General features: G+C 43.2%; 1 protein-coding gene across 2 annotated transcripts; it reads left to right on the top strand.

The window, feature by feature from the left end:
* Positions 1-266: 266 nt before the first annotated feature.
* LOC134366346 (histone H3.3A) lies at positions 267-8,551 on the top strand. Of its 2 annotated transcripts, none has more exons than XM_063082673.1 (4): positions 267-371; positions 1,901-2,058; positions 3,452-3,605; positions 8,104-8,551. In XM_063082673.1, the coding sequence occupies exons 2-4, from the start codon at positions 1,931-1,933 to the stop codon at positions 8,230-8,232; spliced, it is 411 nt and encodes a 136-aa protein (XP_062938743.1). In that variant the 5' UTR covers positions 267-371; positions 1,901-1,930; the 3' UTR covers positions 8,233-8,551. The 2 variants fall into 2 exon arrangements, with proteins under 2 accessions (XP_062938743.1, XP_062938744.1); XM_063082674.1 differs by lacking the exon at positions 267-371 and adding an exon at positions 404-509.
* Positions 8,552-20,091: the final 11,540 nt, after the last annotated feature.

Here is a 20,091-nt window from a genome sequence, read left to right as displayed (position 1 = left end):
GGGTGGGGTGCGGGCCCCGGGGGGCAGGCGGGCGGCCGTGTCGGCGGGAGCCGGCGGCCCCTCAGCGTGTCTTTTGTGTTTGTACACACACGACGCGAGGCGGCCGGGAGGAGCGAGCGGGCGGGCGGGGGAGGGGCGAGCGCGCGCGGGCGAACGGCCGCGCGGGGGGAGGGGGGCGGGGCCGAGCCTTCCCTCCATTGTGTGTGATTGGCTGGCGCGCGGCGCGGGGGGCGGGGCGGCGTGCGTTGGGGGCTAGCCTCTGTGTCAGCCATCTTTCAATTGTGTTCGCAGCCGCCGTCGCGCCGCCGTCGCTCTCTCCAACGCCAGCGCCGCCTCTCGCTCGCCGAGCTCCAGCCCGAGGAGAAGGGGGGGTAAGTTTCCCCGTCTGCCCGCGTCCCCGGCACCCGGTCCCCGCTGGCCGTCAGCCCCGAGCCGGGCCCTGGCGGCGGCGGGAGGGGACCCCTGGCCCCTCCGGCGTAGCCCACAAACTTTTTGGCCCAGAAATGGAGGTGAGGCGCGAGTTTCCGTCTCCCCTCAGGCGGCGGCGGCGGCTCCCCCGTCTCGCCGCCTCAGCCCAACAGCAGCAACCGCCGCGGCGCCGAGCCCGCTCTCCCGCCTCCTCCCCGCGCCCCGGGCTCCCCTTTCTTCGGTGAAATCCCGCCCGCCGCCCCTTCCCCGGACCCCAGACCCACACCACGAGCCGCGCGGGCCTCTTAACTACCGCCCCCGGGTCCCGGCGCCCGGTTTTCGGGCGGGAAAGGGCTGGAAATTGCCGCCGCTTCCCACCCTGGGGTAACTCGCTTTTTGCTGCCGCCCGACAGTTGTTGCTCAGCTTCACCATCTTGTCTCTCTTCTCTGGTCAACGACCATATTCTTTCCCCCGTTCTCTCTTCCCCATTTCGAAAAAGGAGGAAAAAAAAAACGTTTAAGGAGGGACATTTTTTTCCCTTTTTTGGAGAAGCGGAAACTTGATGTATTTGAAATGCAAAAAAAAAAAAAAAAAACTTTTGCATTTTGGAGGGCGGCACGTGGCAGGAGATGGGGGTATTTTCGAGCGATTTGGTGTTTTGTCTCTCTGGGAGGGAATCGGATCCGTTCCGCGATTGTTTCCATTTTGTTCTGCTCTGAGAGCCGAGTTGGTGCCTGCGCGAGGCGCTGGGAGCGAGGCCGGGCGGCCCGGGGCCGGTGGAGGCGAAACCAAAAGTTTGGGTGGTGGTTGGCGTGGACCGGTCGGCCGCTGCCGGGCGTTAATTAAAGCCGGGGCGCGGGGCACTTTTTCTGTGATCGCGAAGCCTGCGGGGACCGGACGCGGGGACGGTGCTTTGTAGAACGCTGGCTGGTGGGAGCTGTTGTTCCTCTCTCGTTTTTCGAGACGCCTTTTTGTCAACATCACCTTAAGGATGCAAACCCAAGAATGTTTGCAGATATTTACAGCAATCCATCAACCGCCAGGCGCGGGGGGCCGGGGGGGCCCTAAAACCTTTTTTTGCTGTAATTTGACTCGGCCTTTCTGTGGTTTGTGGCTTCGTTCTTTTGACTTGTTTGTGGATCGAATGTTTACGGACATGTCTAATTTTTAGTTAAATTGGATCAAAGGCCGTTCGGGGTCTTTTTGTTTTGCCGTTTGTCGCTCAGAATTGGTATTTGGAGAGGTGATTGGCATTCGTGCGAACAATTTTCTAGTACTACAGTTTGTTTGAAGAAGTCATATTTGAGTGGTAGACGTAATCTGCACCCTTTCAAATTATATAACATTACGGATTTTTTTTATTTTTTATTTTTTTAGTACTGATCATAATTTCCGAATTTGGTGGGGGGGGGGTGATAGTAGCAGGAAAATTTTTATGTTTAGTAGTTGCAAGTAGTGATTTTTTTTTTTTTTTTCTTCCGATGCTGGTAGGTCAGTAAGGAGTAAGGAGGTCTCTATACCATGGCTCGTACAAAGCAGACTGCCCGCAAATCGACCGGTGGTAAAGCACCCAGGAAACAACTGGCTACAAAAGCCGCTCGCAAGAGTGCGCCCTCTACTGGAGGGGTGAAGAAACCTCATCGTTACAGGTATTAAAAAAATGGGACGAAGTCTCTCCTTTAGTATACATACGATCTAACCAAAAAAAGATGGCTAACAGGCAACCTTTTTGCTTTAGGGAAACTGATATTTTTCTCCTTTTGAGTATTTACTACTGCTTGAATATAGATATTCATTTATACATATAAAATTTAATGTTGGGTTTTATTTGGAAACATGTTTAGTTTTGAGGCCAGAATCTGACCTGGAGGCCTAAGGGGACATAAAACATCAGTAATAATGTTAATGGGATAAATTAACATTTTAGTTAGCTATTAAGTTAGTAACTTTTTTAAATAATAAAATGTTTTTTAAATACATTTTGCGGGATATCTTCCTTGCTTTTGGTAAAATAATTTATTTATTCAATATAGAGGGAGTTTTTAGTGAAGTCCCCATCCCTCATTTACTTAATTGGTTTATTTTCTTCTGTATTAGCTTGTCTCAACTACCTGAGCAGTGTTGTTAAGGACGTCTGCCATTAGAGGGCAGAAGTTGTCCATTCTTAGGTAGCCTCTGCCAGTTTTTGCAGTTAACCTAAAATAAAAGCTCATACATACAGTGGAAGAAATAAGTCAGAATTAGAGGTAATTTTTTTGCTGACAATTAGGGAAAAAACCTCTTACATGTGGAAGGAACATTGCACAATCAAGAAAGATTATTCAAATTTAGGTCTGACCAGTTAGCTCACTTGGTTGGAGCATTATGTTAATAACACCAAGGTCAAGGGTTTGGATCCCTGTACCAGCCCAGCCGCCCTCAAAAAATGTTCGAATTTAATCTTACCTGAGGAATGAGCAGTAGTCAAAGAGTAAAGGTATTCTGGGATATATCACAATTGTATTTTTATTTTTGGCAGCTGGCTGGTACAGGACTTGAACCCTGGGCTTTGGTGTTATCAGCACCATGCTCTAACCAACTGAGCTAACCAGCAAGCCGTACACAATTGTGTTTTTAAATGAAGCTTATTGGGTTTGTTGGTAGGTCTTATGGGCTTTTAAAATAATTGAGATGCAGGTGGGAAGGAGAGTGGTACTAAATTGAGAAGAGTCTAAATAATTTTCTTCATTAGCAGCCCAACTAATAACTTCCCACTATGTAATTCACGCAGATGTTGATGATTTTTATATATGTATATTATGTACAAGTTAAAAAATGAAAATAGATAGGGCTTTGATAAACTCCCTGCCAGGAATCTTCTTTAATTTCATGCTTTTTACCCTCGAGGTATTGTTGTTACTCTTAATAGACTTGAATGTTCATGTCATAAAATGATCAGTGAAATTTGCTACTGAGGCTGAAGAACAGTTAGGTGGTTTATTTTTTGAAAAATTACTGCATTTCTTTAAAGCTGAGCACTTATCTTTTTGTTTTATTTTACAGGCCTGGTACTGTGGCACTCCGTGAAATTAGACGTTATCAGAAGTCCACTGAACTTCTGATTCGCAAACTCCCCTTCCAGCGTCTGGTGCGAGAAATTGCTCAGGACTTCAAAACAGATCTGCGCTTCCAGAGCGCAGCTATTGGTGCTTTGCAGGTAAAATGGCAGGCAGGGAAGACTCTTAAGAATTGGCCTTCTTGCTGTGTGCCAATAACAATTGTAAGCCTGTACATATTATATAATCTGATCATCACAAGCCTGTGAAGGTAGTTGATATCATTATTTCACAGTTGAAGAGACTTTTAAAAGGTTAAGTTGCTCAAGGTCACACAGAAAATAGCAGAATCATAATTTGAACCCATTTGATTCGAAAGCCTAGTGCCCGTTATATCATTTTAAGTTTTTAAACATTTCACTCAAAACAATGCTTAAAGAAAATCCTCTGGTTAGCTTTATGGATGCTGCAGGACATTAAAAGGATACAGGACTAAAAAAAATTTTTTTTTATTTAAAAAAAAAGATACAAGACTAGAGGTCTGTGTTTGTAGACAGTTTCAAACAATAGTGCTTAGTGTAAAGGGAATGTTTGAATGTCCTCCAGGTCCTGAAGAAACAGATGCAGGTCGAGAGAGCCTAATATTAATATCTAAGGCTGGAAATAAGCAGCATTAAAGAATTATGCATTAAGGTAAAAGCAGTTGACTGGTGGTTAGGATTGGATTGATGATGGGGAGAAAAAGTGCTTTGAAGGTAATGAATGGACACGTAAAGGAGCAGAGATTTGAAGACTTGTAGTTTGCTAAAGGGGATTTTAGATTTCTACTAAAATGGGGAACATGAATTTAATCTTAGCTCTGGAGTGTCAAGACTTTTGAGAAATACTGTTCTAGAAGTGGTTATGTATTTGAAATATTTGTGGTTTATGCCAAGATTAAAATTTGAAATTCTCAAGTAGGATATTTAATAAGGTATCTGGATGTAATTAACATCAATTTATTTAAGTAACCTACTTTGTATTGTGTGGTTGGCATCCTTTAGATCTGTGTATCTCAAAATACGGTAAGATGACCACCTCCATCAGAAGTATGGAGTTTGAGGGTGGTTAAAACTGCAGATTGCTTGGCACCATTGCAGACCTGAATGAGAATCTAGGGGGGATGGGGAGGTCCAGAATCTACATACACTCCATTGGAGGATTTTCAAGGCTGCTGTTGCTGTGCTGGGCTTTTGCTTTATATGTGAGAAAGATTTGATAGGTGGGTTCTACACTGAAGTGTAATTGGTTGAGCTGTTTCTATGGTTAGTCTAAACTTCATTTGATAGGTGGATTCCAGGAGTAGGAATCCATGAAATTCTTAGTGAGTTGAAATTACTGAAATTTCAACTAGTAAAATCGTGTTACTTAAAACTTTATTTTCTGTTTTAAGAGCTGATTTTCTTCAGTTCCCATTTCATTTATTACTAAATACAGAAACATTACTAAGAGTCCCAAGCATTGACACAAAGCTGCTAATTTTGTTTTCTATTTACAGTTAGTTAGCAAGACTATGCTTAAAGAACACAATACTGTACTTGAAAGTCCAGCATTTTTTAGCTTAAATGCAATATAATTTGAGATTGCTAAACAGTCTAGGTAAAAGACTCTTGTCTTTTTAAAATTATCCTTGTGTAAACTTCCATTGTTGCTTTTAATAAGTTAAATGTTTATCATGAAGTGTAGTTAGTATTAGTTTTGAGCAAAATGTTTACCTCTGCTGCCTGTAATTCTCTTGGCATTAAATAGTTCTGATCTTTATTGGAAAGGGTAATCTTTGTTACAAGTTTTTTGTTTTGTATTCGCCTTTTTTATGCATACATTTTAGCTCTCTTAAAGAAATGGGAGAATTTGCTAATGGAAATGGGGTAGTAGAAGTAGCAGTTGAATTAGAATTCCAAAAGTCACTTTATTTTTGGCTTTAGAATTACGTAATTTACAACTATTCTAATACAGCTAAAAGAGGGGAGGTAGCCCAGTGAGAGTGGTAGAGAAGTTAAGTCTGAGTTTGCCATAAATAATTGAGAATTGCCTCGCTTAAAATTTAGTCTTTGCCTTTAATGTCTGAGTTTGAATTAAAGTATTTTAGTGTTAAAAATGGACAGTGCTTTGAAATGGTGGAAGAATCATTCATTAAATATAATCAAAATGTTGAGGTTTTAACATTTCTTTCTAGTTGTAAGGTATTTTTCTCTGCTATTTTCTCTTAACTATGTTCTTTGGGTCATAAATTAATGTAGCAGTGTTTAATTCCCTCTACAGTCTTAATATTTAAGGGATTCGGGGACATTAGTAAATGAATTGGAAATACATGGGTCATGATCAAACCCCTTCTGAGTATTGAATCTTCTCCAAGAGCTGATCAGACACAACCCTTAGAAACCAATTAGTCGGGTTTTAAGACATCAGTGAGAGCCCCAGCTGCCTGCCGCGTGTCACATTTGAGTAGTCCAAGGCGAGCTAGTAGACGATACCACCACTCTAAATGGTCTCAGAACCGTGGCACCTGTTGGCTTGTTCACATAGCAGTTTGTAGTGCTACATTTCACAAAAGCATTTTAGATTTGCGTAATCCTGAGGTGTCTGGTTAAGAAAAACTGGTTTCTTTTTTTGGCAGCTGATCAGTACGGGGATCTGAACTCATGACTTTAGTGTTATAAGGCTGCTGCCTAACCAGCTGAACTAACTGGCCAGCCTCCTAGAAACTTTCTTTTCTGAGGAACTTCAGTTCTAGTATCTGATGTGCATTGTGATCCTCTAAGAGGAGGCTACGATATACTGTGTTTTCCAGCTTTTGCTCACTTCTATAATATACCCAGAATGAACCCCTGAATATTAAGGACTTTTGCTTTTCGTACCTTTGGAATAGGTGAGAGATGAGGGACTAAAGGCATAGAATAGAGATTTTTAAATTAGGGTTAGATATAAAAACAGAGTATCAAATATTGAACATCCACTCGAGGGCAAAGCACTGAGTATAAAGTGAGATCTCCATTATTAAGTAACTTGACGACATTGAAAGATGGCTCATTACAAGGTTAGTGTGTGTGCCAGGGAATTAGGAGATCCAGCTTACCTGTACTGGGAACAGGGGCAAGACGAGTGCTTACTGTCTCCTCCATTGTACAGTCTTGAGCCAGGCCTTAAAAGGTAGGACTAAGACTTCATTCTTGAGATTGGTTGGTTAGCTCAGTTGGTTAGAGCGTAGTCTATGGTTTGGATCTCCATCCTGGCCAGCCGCAAAAAAAACCAAAAAACAAAAAAACATAGTCCTTAAAATTCTTAATGACAAGTAAAGAAAGACATGTAGGGGGCCGAGCCCTTGGCGCACTCAGGGGAGTGCGGTGACGCTCCCGCCGGGGGTTCGGATCCTATATAGAAATGGCCGGTGCACTCACTGGCTGAGTGCCGGTCATGAAAAAGACAAAAAAAAAAGAAAGACATGTAGGGATAGTAAAATTTGGATGAAAGAAATTTTTATGGAAAAGTAGTGATAAGGGTAAGAAGGATAAAGGTATAAGTGTGAATAAAATATTTTTTTCATAAAGTGAAATAATGTAACCGTTTGAATTAGTTGCTGCTATGTTAATGCTTTCAAAGGTAGAATCTCAATAGTTTTATCGCCAAATAAAATATTTTTGCAAAACAAATGTATGGATGCCATCTATCTTGTGTATAATGTAGCATTATGGGGCTTAAATTGCTCCAAGTTATTGGTGTGTGTTTTAGTTTTGTCATTACCTAAAGATTCTAAAATGGAAATAACTTTTTAGGACAAAAACAACTATAAAAGTTTTTTTTTCCTAAATATAAGACAATTGTAAGGTGTACTAACAATTTGAGTCATGAGTTAAGTGGAAGCTCCCCCCTTTCCTCTTCACATACCAGGTGTCAATAAATGATTCATACAGCTAGCATTTTTTGGTGGTAGGAGGGATAAGAACATACCTTGAAAGAGTCTCACAGTCAAATGGGAAAAACCAGAGGGGTCTCTATTAGTACTAGAGGGTAACAGATGCCATTACAGGTTCAGGTTCGTAGAGGAAGTTACACATCTCCTATGCATAATAGATCAAAGTGTGTAAATAAGAGACTAATCTGTGATGTGTTCTGGGACCTCCAAGTACTCCTGTGATAAAACTGAGGTGTAGAGGGGACGTAGATGAGGACCATATGATGGAAACCAGTTGTGAGCTATGTTGTACTACTTGGCAAGGACAAGTTCAGATGTTGGAGTGTGCAGTTCAGAACAAGGAGGAGGCTGGGCTGCAGATGATTCCATTTATCTTTGTAAGGATGAGACTGTTAGGAGAATTAAAATTGGATTTCTTACTTTAAGACATTTCAGTTTACTAGAAATCACATAGTAACACTAGAAAAATTAAAGTTTCCTAGTAATTGACTTGTGCAGTTTGATTTAGAGTTGAGCTTTTGACTTTTCATAAACTGCCTTTTGAGCTTTGTCTCACAAGTTTTTAAAATGTAAGCATTTGGTAAAATAGTCAACATCTCGTGGAGTAGGTTTATAAAGAATTCAAACCCCCCATTGATTTAATTATATGTGTGTCTTAACTGTTGGAAATAATACCACTAATAATTTTTTCTTCATTCCTCTGGCAGGAGGCAAGTGAGGCCTATCTGGTTGGCCTTTTTGAAGACACCAACCTGTGTGCTATCCATGCCAAACGTGTAACAATTATGCCAAAAGACATCCAGCTAGCACGCCGCATACGTGGAGAACGTGCTTAAGAATCCACTATGATGGGAAACATTTCATTCTCAAAAAAAAAAAAAAAAAAAAATCTCTTCTTCCTGTTATTGGTAGTTCTGAACGTTAGATATTTTTTTTCCATGGGGTCAAAAGGTACCTAAGTATATGGTTGCAAGTGGAAAAATAGGGGACAGAAGTCAGGTATTGGCAGTTTTTCCATTTTCATTTGTGTGTGAATTTTTAATATAAATGCGGGGACGTAAAGTATTAATGCAAGTCAAAATGTTTGGGTGAACAAGTTTCAGCAGTTCAACTTTATAACAATTATAAATAAACCTGTTAAATTTTTCTGGACAATGCCAGCATTTGGATTTTTTTAAAATAAGTAAATTTCTTATTGATGGCAACTAAATGGCGTTTGTAGCATTTTTATCATACAGTAGGTTCCATCCATTCACTATACTTTTCTAACTGAGTTGTCCTACATGCAAGTACATGTTTTTAATGTTGTCTGTCTTCTGTGCTGTTCCTGTAAGTTTGCTATTAAAATACATTAAACTATACATGCTTTTGGTCTTTATTATCAACCCTTACTCGTACAGTTAATTCACATGAAGTTTTCATATTTGAAGTAATTTTAGTGTAAGTGCTTTGTTACCTTTTATCTGAGACATAAGACCATTGAGAGATACTTTTCCTTAAAGTATAAGCATGGTGTAGAAAGGAAACAAGCTACTGGCTTTGGCTTTGGCTTTATTTCTTCTCTTTTTTCTTTTTTTTGGTGGCTGGTACGGGGATCTGAAAACCCTTTGACCTTGATGTTATAACACCGTGCTCCAATCAACTAAGCCAGCTGGCCAACCTATTGATTGGCTTTATTTCTGATTTTTAAAAACTTGCAGATAGTACATCTATTTGGCAAAACCAGATCATAACTCTTTGGATGTGTTGTGTTCTGAACTAATAATTCTCAAGCCTAGCTAGTCAACAGTTTCACCTGGAAATACTTAAACCTGTGTAAGTAGTGAAATTATATTCATAACATGTACTACATTATTAAACTTGAGATGTTTAATGGTAGCTTAAATGAAAACGTCTTAACCTCAAAAATTAGTGCAGTGGAGGTCTGGCTGTTTTACGATGCTGTGTATTTGTTATCCCTGAAGTTAGTCAAGCACTAGTTCTTAACCCTGTTCTAATTAGCATTGGAGTGATTAATGTGAAATGAGGAATAATCAATCTTTTAAGACCTATGTTACACATCCCTAATGTACTGACATTAGTTATAATGTTTGAAACAGCCCTGAAAATGTGAAATGTTAACTAATCAGTGGGCTTAAAAACAAACTCATGTCAACAGGCTACTGTAGGCTTGCATTCTTATTGGTCTTCAACATTTAGCAGTAACTTCCATCTTTATAGGTGATTATGAAATTCTTTTTTTTTTTTTTTTTAAAGATGACTGGTAAGGGGATCTTTTACCCTTGACTTGGTGTTGTCAGAACCACGCTCTCCCAAGTGAGCTAACCGGCCATCCCTATATAGGATCCGAACCCGTGGCCTTGGTGTTGTCAGCACCGCACTCTCCCAAGTGAGCCATGGGCTGGCCTGATTGTAATTTCTTAACCTGGCATAGTTTTTTGTGATCCTTTGCATACGCTTCTACAGGCACGCAGTGGCATGACTTGGATTACTAGCCAAGAGCATCTGTTTTATTCATTGCTTGGTATTTTCTCTATACAGGCTACTAAAAGGCAATAGTTATTGTTAAATGTTCCCCGTTGAGTCCACTGTGCAGTGCAAAGAGACGAATGGTAGGCCTGTTCATGAAAAACACTTCAGGAGGGAAAGTAGGTGTCTCCAGTAGGGGAGGAAGTTGTTAACGTGCTGGAATTTTTGTGGACCAATTATTTACAAGTAGAAGATACCAACTTTTGAGTTCTTGGAATCAGTCCTGAAATTTGCTCTACAAGTTTTAGTGAACTTGAAGTGTGTTTGGTTTTTTTATTTTTTTTTTCTTGCTCCATGAAATTATGTTAGCGATTAATTCATTTGGTTGTATTTAGTACCGTGTGCTCACTGTCCAGGTACAGTACAATAAGTTGTACATTACAAAATAAGGCAGTTAGAAGAAAGCACAAAGTAGATGGAACTTGGTGCTCATTGTACGTTCACTGATGTCTGGTCAGTGTACTGAGCTTTTGTCAATATGGTGTGCTACTATTTGACGTGTATTCTCAGAAGTAGATACTGTTCCTATTTACAAATGAGGCAGTGGAATTTGGGAGGACATTCTTAATTGATTAGAATCTGATGAATATGCATAGCAGTTTCGAGGTCAGGACTATCTTTTGACTCAGGTATGAGTGTAATCTGTCAACCTGTCTGTTCCTGGGTTAATGCTCAGTACCAGGCTGATAATCCTCTTAACTATTCTTTGCAGTTGCTGTATGACAACCCTACACAGTAAAAATCTGCAGTTTTGTAGTTGGGCCCAAAGTGATGTGTGAGGACTATGGCTGAAATCACTACTGTTAAGTTTCAGCTTTTGAATAGTGAAATAACTTATGGAGGTAGACAGTTAACACCTTTTGAGATTCCAGAAAAGGTTTCTAAAGTCTAAACTTTTCATGCATGAAAAACCCTAGAAAATTACATAATGAGAAAAAAATTCTAGGTAAATATGTCTTGTTAAAACCAGGGGAATACTAAAACAAAGAATTTTTAGAATGGAATTTGGACAGTTCGTTCTCTTAAGCAAATGGGAAGTCTCACTTAGCTATCAGGAACAGTGAGTGAGTGCTTAAACAGTGCCAAAACTCTTGCACTTCTTACTGACAGTCTAGAATCTGAGAGAAAATAAATGCAAATTTGCAAATATATCAAGGGCCTGCTAAATGCTAAGAAGCAAGCATGGCCCCAAATCAAGGAATTCCTCAACCCTAAAACGGGGGGCGGGTATCATATACCCTATTTTACAGGTGAAGAAACCCATTGTTAGGCAGCAGATGGAGGAGACGTGGACTTTGTCAGGTAGGCTAAATCCAGTGCTCTTTAATCACTGTGCTGTGTGTGTGATGTATACAATAAATGAGAGCAGTTAATTTTGCCAGCGATTGTAGAAGTTAAAGGCTTGGCATTAGCAGAAACAAAGGGGTGAAAGAGAACGTTAGGAATGAGGGAACAGATTTTAGGAATTGCAGAAAAAGCCTGTGCGCAATAAAAGCCATGCTGCCCACCACCTGCTTGGCCTTTAACTCCTCTCTTTCACCTGCTTCATTAACTCCTTTTGCCTCTTTCTCCAAAAGTGCACCCAAAATGTTCCACTTAGCACTTCTACCATACTAGTCCAAAGGGCTAGTCTCTCTGCCCAGACTCTTGCAATTATGTCTGGATCCACCCACTCTTATTCCCCCCAGCCCCTTCTCCACACAGCCCCTAGAGAAATGCTTCTAAAACATAAATTGTTCAAGGTCATTTCTCCACTTAAAAATATCTAGTGGCTTCCCACTGCACACTGAGTAAAATCTGAACCACTCACCAGCTCACAAGGCCCTAATGTGATCTGGCCTTGCCAATCTTTTCTCTCCATCACTGAATAAGCTCTAGCCATACCCTCTGCCCATACACCCTTTTTCGCATCCTTTGGCTTCGTTTCCTTAGTATTTATCAAAACCTGAAATTACCTCAGTTTACTTTTTTATTGACTCTACCCCCACTAGAATGCTACAAGATCAGGGGTTCGCCATATTTCCCATTGTATCCCCAGTGCTGGTATCTAGTAGATCCAAATGAAAATCGGTTGAATGAATGCTAGGAAGGATAAGCGTTCCTGCTTGCCTTCAGGTCTTAACATTAAGCTTCTATAACCTTAGTATATGGTAACTGATTTACTTTGAGGATTAAATGGAAATAGACACAAAAATGAGAGGTATGACAATAATAAATGCTGGACTAGAATCTAAAATTCTGGTAAAGCAAACTAACACACATATGGTTCCTTGCGAAGTTGTAGAGAAAAACCTGGCCTCACTCTTCCCATCTTTCCAAGTAGGATCCCTGCTGAATAGCTGTAGTTCTATGCCTTTGAGCATCGGTCTCAAAGAAAGTAAGACCAGGTGGATACGTCTTTATGATGATAACAAATGAATCAGTAACATCAGTGGTGAAACCCAAGGTAAGAGGCATTCTCAGTCATGAATACTTTTATCACCACTCTTATTAAACATTCTTTGGAAAGGCCTAGTCCATGAAGAAATAAACATTTTCTTTAAAGGAAACAATTATTTGCAACATAGTTTCACAGTTAAGAGTTCAGGCTCTGGGGCTGGCCCGTGGCTCACTCGGGAGAGTGCGGTGCTGATAACACCAAGGCCACGGGTTCGGATCCCATATAGGGATGGCCAGTTCGCTCACTGGCTGAGCGTGGTGCTGACAACACCAAGACAAGGGTTAAGATCCCCTTACCGGTCATCTTTTTAAAAAAAAAAAAAAGTTCAGGCTCTGGAGGCAAACTTCCACTCTTCTAGCTGGGTGACCTCAGGCAAGTCACCCAGTACCCCTATGCCTTTTTCTTTAATTCATCTGTGTGAATCATCTGTGTGCCAGGCACTGTTGCAGGAACACAGAAATGAAGAAAACACAAAGTTCTGTATCCTCATGGACCTACATGCTAGTGCAGGAAACACAACAAAGATAAAGAAGTAAAACCCATACGTAAGACAGTGATAATTGCTAAAGAGAAAGAAGAATGTGGATACAAAGTATGTTGCAAGTGGGGTGGGTGTTGGAAGTTCGGGTGGCCAGGTAAGGCACCACCGAGGTATCTTTCCAGTACAGTCCTGAAGAAAAAGAGAGCAAGCCACTCGGATGTGAGAGAAGAGTATTCCAGGCCCTATTGAGGGAGCCAGGCTGATGTGGTCCAGGAACGACAGGGAGGTGGGTGTGGCTGCAGCAGAGCCAGTGAGCACAGAAGTGGAGAAATCAGAGATGTAACAGGAGCCGGAGCACGCAGGGCGTTATGGGTCCTGCAAGGACACCGAGTGAGATGGGAAGCCTCCGGCGAGTTCTGAGCAGAAGGGTGAAATGGTCTGACTTACTTTTAACAAAATCACATCAGCTGCTGTATGGAGAATAGACTGAGGGCAGTAAGGGTAGAGCAGGAAGGAAAACCAGTAAGGAAGATATTGGAGTAACCTAAGTGTGACATGATGTCATGGCTTGGACTTGGGTGGTGGCAGTGAAGGTGGCAACCTGTATATTTTCAAAAGATGTAATAGCTAAGACTTGCTGATGGATGTGGGCATGAGAAAAAGAGTTCTTGGCCTGAGCAACTGCAAGAATGAAGTTGCTCTTACTAGAGACAGGGAAAAGGGAGGAGCATGTTTGGGAGGAATATAAGGAGCTCAGTTTTGGACATGTTAAGATTAAGATGCTTAATTAGATTTCCTAGTGTAGATTTCAAGTAGACTGTTGGATGTGAGCCTGGAGTTTTGAGGTTTGGGCTGATACACTGTGAACCAAATGTGTCCCCCAAAAGTTCATGTGTTGAAAACTTGACTCCCACTGTAGCAATGTTAAGAGGGTGGAAAATCCGATTATGATATTTGAAAGGTGGGGCCTCTGAGAGGTGATTGGGTCATGAGGACTGTGCCCTCATGAATGGATTAATGGACTGGGTGTGAACTGGTGACTTTATAAAGAGCATGTAAGAGAGCTCTTGCCACGTCACCAAGGGCCCCTTAGAGAGCCCTCACCAGGTGCACCCTCTGGACTGTGCGTGTCTCAGCCTCCAAATCTGTAGGAAATAAATTTCATTGCTTTATAAATTACCCAGTTTCAAGTATTCTGTTATAATCAGCAGAAATGGACTAATACAATAAATTTGGAAGTCGCCAGCAAATACATGAGATCACCAAGGGAATAGGTGTCAACAGAAATTAGAGAGGAGGTTCACGGACTGAGGCGCTCAACGTTGAGAGTTTAGGGATGAAGGGAGTGGGCAGAAAGGAAGAAAGCCACATAGATGTGGTGATCGGGAAGTCAAAAGAAGAAAGTGCTCCAGGGAGTAGAGGAAGTGATCTGCTGTGTCAGATACTACTGATAAGTAGAATGAGGTCTGAACAGTAAAGGCCACAAAACCTGATTAGAGTGAGCTCAAGAGAGACTGAGGCTTTAACCAAAGGGTCCAACTTTACATCATCAATAAGAAGACAAACTAACATCACCCACAAGTTTAACCAAAATATCCAACCTGAATATAAGCACGAGGAAACAACCAGATAAAATCCAAAGTGTAGTTCATTCTACAAAACAACGGGCCTAGACTTCAAAAACATAAAACAAGGCAGGAGAACTGTTCTACATTAAAAGTGACTTAAGAGACAGGACAATTAAAAAATAAAATGCTGAACAAAAAAAATTTTTTAAAGAGTACAAACAGACATTTCACATGAAATAAATTATAAATAAAAAAAGGACAATTAATTGCATGTTAATTAATCCTTCATTGGATCCTGGATTTTTTTAAAAAAATCCATTGAAAGGACATTATTGGGACAACTGGGGAAATGTTGATATATTACATATATCAATTTCAAGTCTTGGGTGTATAAGAACAGCACTGTGATTATAAAGAAAGCCCTTGTTCTTAAGAGATGCATGCTGAAGGGATGAAGAGTCAAAATGGCTCCAAGTTTAATTTAAAATACATAGAAAGAAAACGAATGTGGTAAAATGTTAACAATTGGTAAATTTTACAAGTATGATACTCTTTCAACTTTTTTTTTCTCTCTTTTTTTTTTGGCGGCTGTCCGGTAAGGGGATCCAAACCTTTGACATGAAAGTTATCAACACCACGCTCTACCAACTGAGCTACATGCCCGCTGGAAAATGCTTTCAAAAAGAGAATTAGAGGAAAGGAATTAGAGACAGCAAGTCTTGGTAATTCTTTCCAGTTTTGCTTAAAATGGGGAGAAAAGGGCTTGAAGAGGAAAGTGGGAGTGCAAGAAGCTTTTTTTTCCTATAAGATATAAGAAATAGAATGTCTGTTTGCCGCTGTACGTTTTGTATGCTTGTGTTGTAGGTGGTTGTAAAGATTTCAGTTGTTTCCATATTGAGACAACTGCAGTAAAAATTCGAACAGGATTTTTAGCAGAACTTGACAAATTAATTCTAAGCTTCATCTGGAAGAAAAAATATTCAAGAAGAGCCAAGAAAATTTTTAAAAAGGAGAAAAGACTTTCTTTAAACAGATGTCAAAGTATATTTTAAAGCTACAATACTTAAAACAAATATTTGCAAAAGATGTACAAATATATCAATGGACTAGATAGTCTCACTTTTTTTTTTTTTTTTTTTTTTTTTTGGTGGCTAGATGGTATGGGGATCCAAACCAGCACCAATGGAACTAGATAAATGGTCAGGAAACAGAACCAAGGATATATGCGAATCTAAGGTATGATAAAGATGGTATTAACATCATTAGATAAGAGTGAAATATTCAATTTTTAGAAAGTGAGATAATTGCACTATTCATGAAGGGAACATAGTTATGTTACTATTTCACAACCCCCAAATTAATTTCAGTTTGATTGAAAGGCTAACCATCAAAAACAAAGTTAATAGAGAACTGAAAGGAAATAGGAGAATGATTTAATATTCTTCCTCAAAAGCTCCATTTCCATTAACTTGTCTCCCAGAAATGCAAACATATATAGGGATAAACATATATTACAGCACTGATGGAGTTTGGATGTGTTGTGCCTGCCAAAACTCATGTGGAAATCTGATCCCCAATGTGGCAGTGTTGGAAACTGATTGAGTCATGGAGGCAGATCCCTCATGAATGGATTAATGCTCTCCCTGGGGGAGGGGGGAGTAATGAGTGAGTTCTCGCTCTATTAGTTCCCGAGAGAGCTGGTTGTTTAAAGGACCCTGGCACCTTCTCTCTCTCTCTTGCTTCTTCTCGCCATGTGATCTGCTTGTACCCACCGGCTGCCTGCTGCTTTCCACCATGAGTAGAAGCAGCCTGAGGCCCATGCCAGATGCAGCTGTCTGAGAATTGTAAGCCAAATAAACCTCTTTTCCTTATAAATTACCCAGTCTCAGGTAGTTCTATTATGGCAACACAAAACTGCCTAATACAAGCACTGTTTGTAAAACTGAAAAATTTTCTATCAGTAGAGTAATGGCTAAGTAAAATTTTATGGAACGATATTGAGAAATATACCACATAGCTGTTAATAAGAATGAGTCAAGGGTGGCCCGTGGCTCACTTGGAGAGTGTGGTGCTGATAACACCAAGGCCACGGGTTCGGATCCCTATATAGGGATGGCCGATTAGCTCACTTGGGAGAGTGTGGTGCTGACAACATCAAGTCCAAGGTTAAGATCCCCTTACTGGTCATCATTAAAAAAAAAGAAAAAACCTGGTGGAACATGAGGTGACTTCAGGTGGCTTATGAGTAAACTATGAATTAGTAAAGTAAACACCGTACCTCAAACCTGTGATTCCAGGTAGCACCTCCAAGTTTAAAATGTGAGTCAATTAAAAAGTTCTGGCTGGCCGTTTGGCCCAGTTGGTTAGACCACGGTGTTATAACACCAAGGTCAAAGGATTCGGATCCCTGTACCGGCCACCCACCAAAAAAAAAAAAAAAAAAAAATATATATATATATATATATATATATATATATATATATATATATATATATATATATATATTATAAAATAATAATAGCTCAGTTTTACAGGTAGTGCTGGCAAGGCAAAAATAAGGAAAGTGGTAGGAGAACGTCTGGGGATCATGAGAGAACACGTGAAAAATGCTCAGCATCGAGCCGGACACACACAGTGAGGGCTCAGTTCACGGTGGACTTTATCTAGTCATCATCATCACGTCTGGACCTGAAATAAGCAGCTCCGATTTCGAGTGAAGGGAAAGGAGACGCAGTGAAGAGAGGGGGCGATTTCTGCTACGATGTCACCAGCCCCTGATACTCTCGAGGCTGGCCATGCCCAGACTTAGCCTGGTGAGGGGCCTGTGATCCTGACGGTGGGTGAGAGAACTCGGTGGCTTCACGGCCAGCAGCGCCAAGGCGACCACGCTGGCTGCAGACTGGTGTCAGCAGATGCCCGCGCACCAGGTCCCTCCTGCGGGTCCCGGGGACTCGGGGGCGGCCCGCCAAGCACTGACCCCATGCCCTCAGCCTCCGGAAAGAGAGTGCGGGGAAGGACTGCCCCTTCTAGGTCCTCCCTCGCTGCCCCTGTCCCCCACATCCCATCGACCCACGGTCCTCGGTATCTCTTAAAGTCTGTCCTCTTCCGTCCTCTGCCGTTGTCGCTCTAGGTCGGGGGCTTTTCCTTTTAATGCGTTTCTGAAGTCGCATCCTGACCTGGGCTAGCTCCCTCGGGTTCACGCTCGGGGCCCTGCGGGGCCTCCACACCCGGCCTTTCCTCGCTGTCGTCACCACGTGACTCGGCCCCACCCTCAGGGCACGCCCCTCGGCACCCCGCCCACCAGAAGACCACGCCCCTCGGAGTCCCTCCGTGCCTATCAAAGTTCGCGCCCTTGGCGGCCCGCCACGCCCACGCAGAGGCCACGCCCCCTACCGGACCACGCCCTCCGGGGTTCCGGCTGCCGCGCTCCCTCCGCCCGGGTGTCCGGACCTTGCGGGCTTCTCCGCGTCGGCAACCGGCGAGGTCGCCCCCCACGACCCTGGGACCCGCGCCCAGGCCTGCTCCTGAGGCCTCAGCCTCGGCTGCAGCCCTGGAAGTGCGGCGCCACCTGCCGAGGGGGCTACGCGTGGCCCTTCGCAGAACAAAGCCGGTTAGTGCTCGGCCGCCTCCCGGGTGCGCGGATGGAAGTGACATGTTTACGGGCGGGGAAACCCCGAGCGTGGACGTGCCGCGGGGATTCTTGCCGGGCTCGCGGGGGACAGCGGGTCCCGGTCCCGCCGCGCCCGCCGCGGTCCCCGCAGCCCCGTCCCTTTTGCAAAGACTGAAGAGTCTTTGGACGGCCTGGCCTTAAAGCACCTGGATCTGGTTGAAACGGATCAGGAAACAGCTGTGGGAGAAACGTCCAGGACCCCGCAGGACCCCGACGCCAGGAAACCGTGTCCGCGGCTCGCCTGACCCGCCCGCCTCCCAGCCCCCGGGTGGAGACTTGTCACCCCCCGGGGCTCCAGCCTGACGCAGGCGCCCGGCTTGGAGAAAGCATGGGCCAGGCCCTGTCCCCAGCCCCGAGCAGGCGCTTCCGAAGGGGACACTAGGAGAGGGGAGCCAGGGACCGAGGGTTGAGGGCGGGGTCGCTGGCCAGGTTGACATTCACTGTGGCCTCGATGGTGAGCAGGACCAGGGCTGCTGCGCCTTCAGGATCGGTTTGTACTTAGGAGCCAGTCATCTAGGGTTGTCGCACAGTGATCAATTATGAGGCCACCGCAAGGCCTAGGAGCTGTCCCCGAGAAAGAGGGACTCCTAAACCTTGGAGGAGCCAGGTCTTGGGAACACCAAAGACGGAAGGGTATTTAAATAAACTTCAATTGGGCCGGCCCATGGCTCACTCGGTAGAGTGCGGTGCTGATGACACCAAGGCCACGGGTTCGGATCCCATATAGGGATGGCCGGTTAGCTCACTGGGTGAGCGTGGTGCTGACAACACCAAGCCAAGGGTTGAGATCCCCCTACCGGTCATCTTTTAAAAAATAAAAAATAAAATAACCACATCAACAGCTTCTTAACTCCTCAGCAGTCCTGGGTAGGGGCCTCGCTCTCCCAAAGGTTTCTTAAAGGCCCTTCTCAGCTTCTCCCATTGGCTGGAATGAGGACCCCCCAAGAAGGCCTGGAGGAGGGGACCCTAAGGACAAATACCACCTTCAAGGCAGCATTGCCCTGTCGTCTGCCCCACCCCAGCCCCTGCCCAAAAGTTTTAAACAGGACCGTTTTATAAATGTGGGATCCTTGGGCGGGCCCGTGGCTCACTCGGGAGAGTGTGGTGCTGAGAACACCAAGGCCACGGGTTCGGATCCCATATACGGATGGCCGGTTCGCTCACTGGCTGAGCGTGGTGCTCACAACACCAAGTCAAGGGTTAAGATCCCCTTACCGGTCATCTTTAAAAAAATAAAAAATAAAAAAAAATAAAAAAATAAATGTGGGATCCTTTCCCCCACCTCCCAGAATGAAGCACTTGACAGTGAGACCTAGAGAAAGAGCAGGTTAAAACTCTTAGCAGGGCAGAGGGGTATTTTCTCAAGGAAAGGATGCATCTGGAGAGGAGTACACCCCCACTCTTGGGTATTCAGCTGCTTTGGCCTGGGATCTCGCCAGAGCCTGCCTTCCGCTCTGCTGGGTGGAGGGTGGGGACACCGGGGTCTCATGCCCGTGCCCGTTCTTGGGAAATAAAGAACAATGGCTTTAGCCTGAAAGATTTCCAGGGAGCCTGGAACTTAATATTGAAAACAGTTGACAAACAGTTTAAAGGGGGATATTTGGCTTCATACTCAGGGCGAGCAGATGTTTCTGAATATCTCCACCACGTGCCAAGCCCCACGCTAAGCTTCCATTCTCATATTGTCACAGCAACCCTGAGGAATAAGTATTGTTTGCCCCATTTTAGAGACGAAACCAAAGCTCAGAGCAATGACATGACAGGCCCCAATCACACAGCTATTAAGTGGTGGAGTTGGAATGATAAGACGTCTTGACTTCAATCTTGATAGAAGAATAAATTTAGATAACTAAGAAGTATATGAAATACTTGTTAGGTTTCGTGAGGCATGTAAGGACAAATGTGGACCCACACTCAGGTTTAGTAAGTAGCGTTTTCTTTTTTTTTTTTAAATGACCGGCAAGGGGATCCCAACCCTTGACTTGGTGTTGTCAGCACCACGTTCTC

This window comes from Cynocephalus volans, chromosome 18 (genome assembly GCF_027409185.1).
Source record: "Cynocephalus volans isolate mCynVol1 chromosome 18, mCynVol1.pri, whole genome shotgun sequence".
Classification (NCBI taxonomy): domain Eukaryota; kingdom Metazoa; phylum Chordata; class Mammalia; order Dermoptera; family Cynocephalidae; genus Cynocephalus; species Cynocephalus volans.
This window is presented reverse-complemented; position numbering and strand designations above follow the sequence as displayed.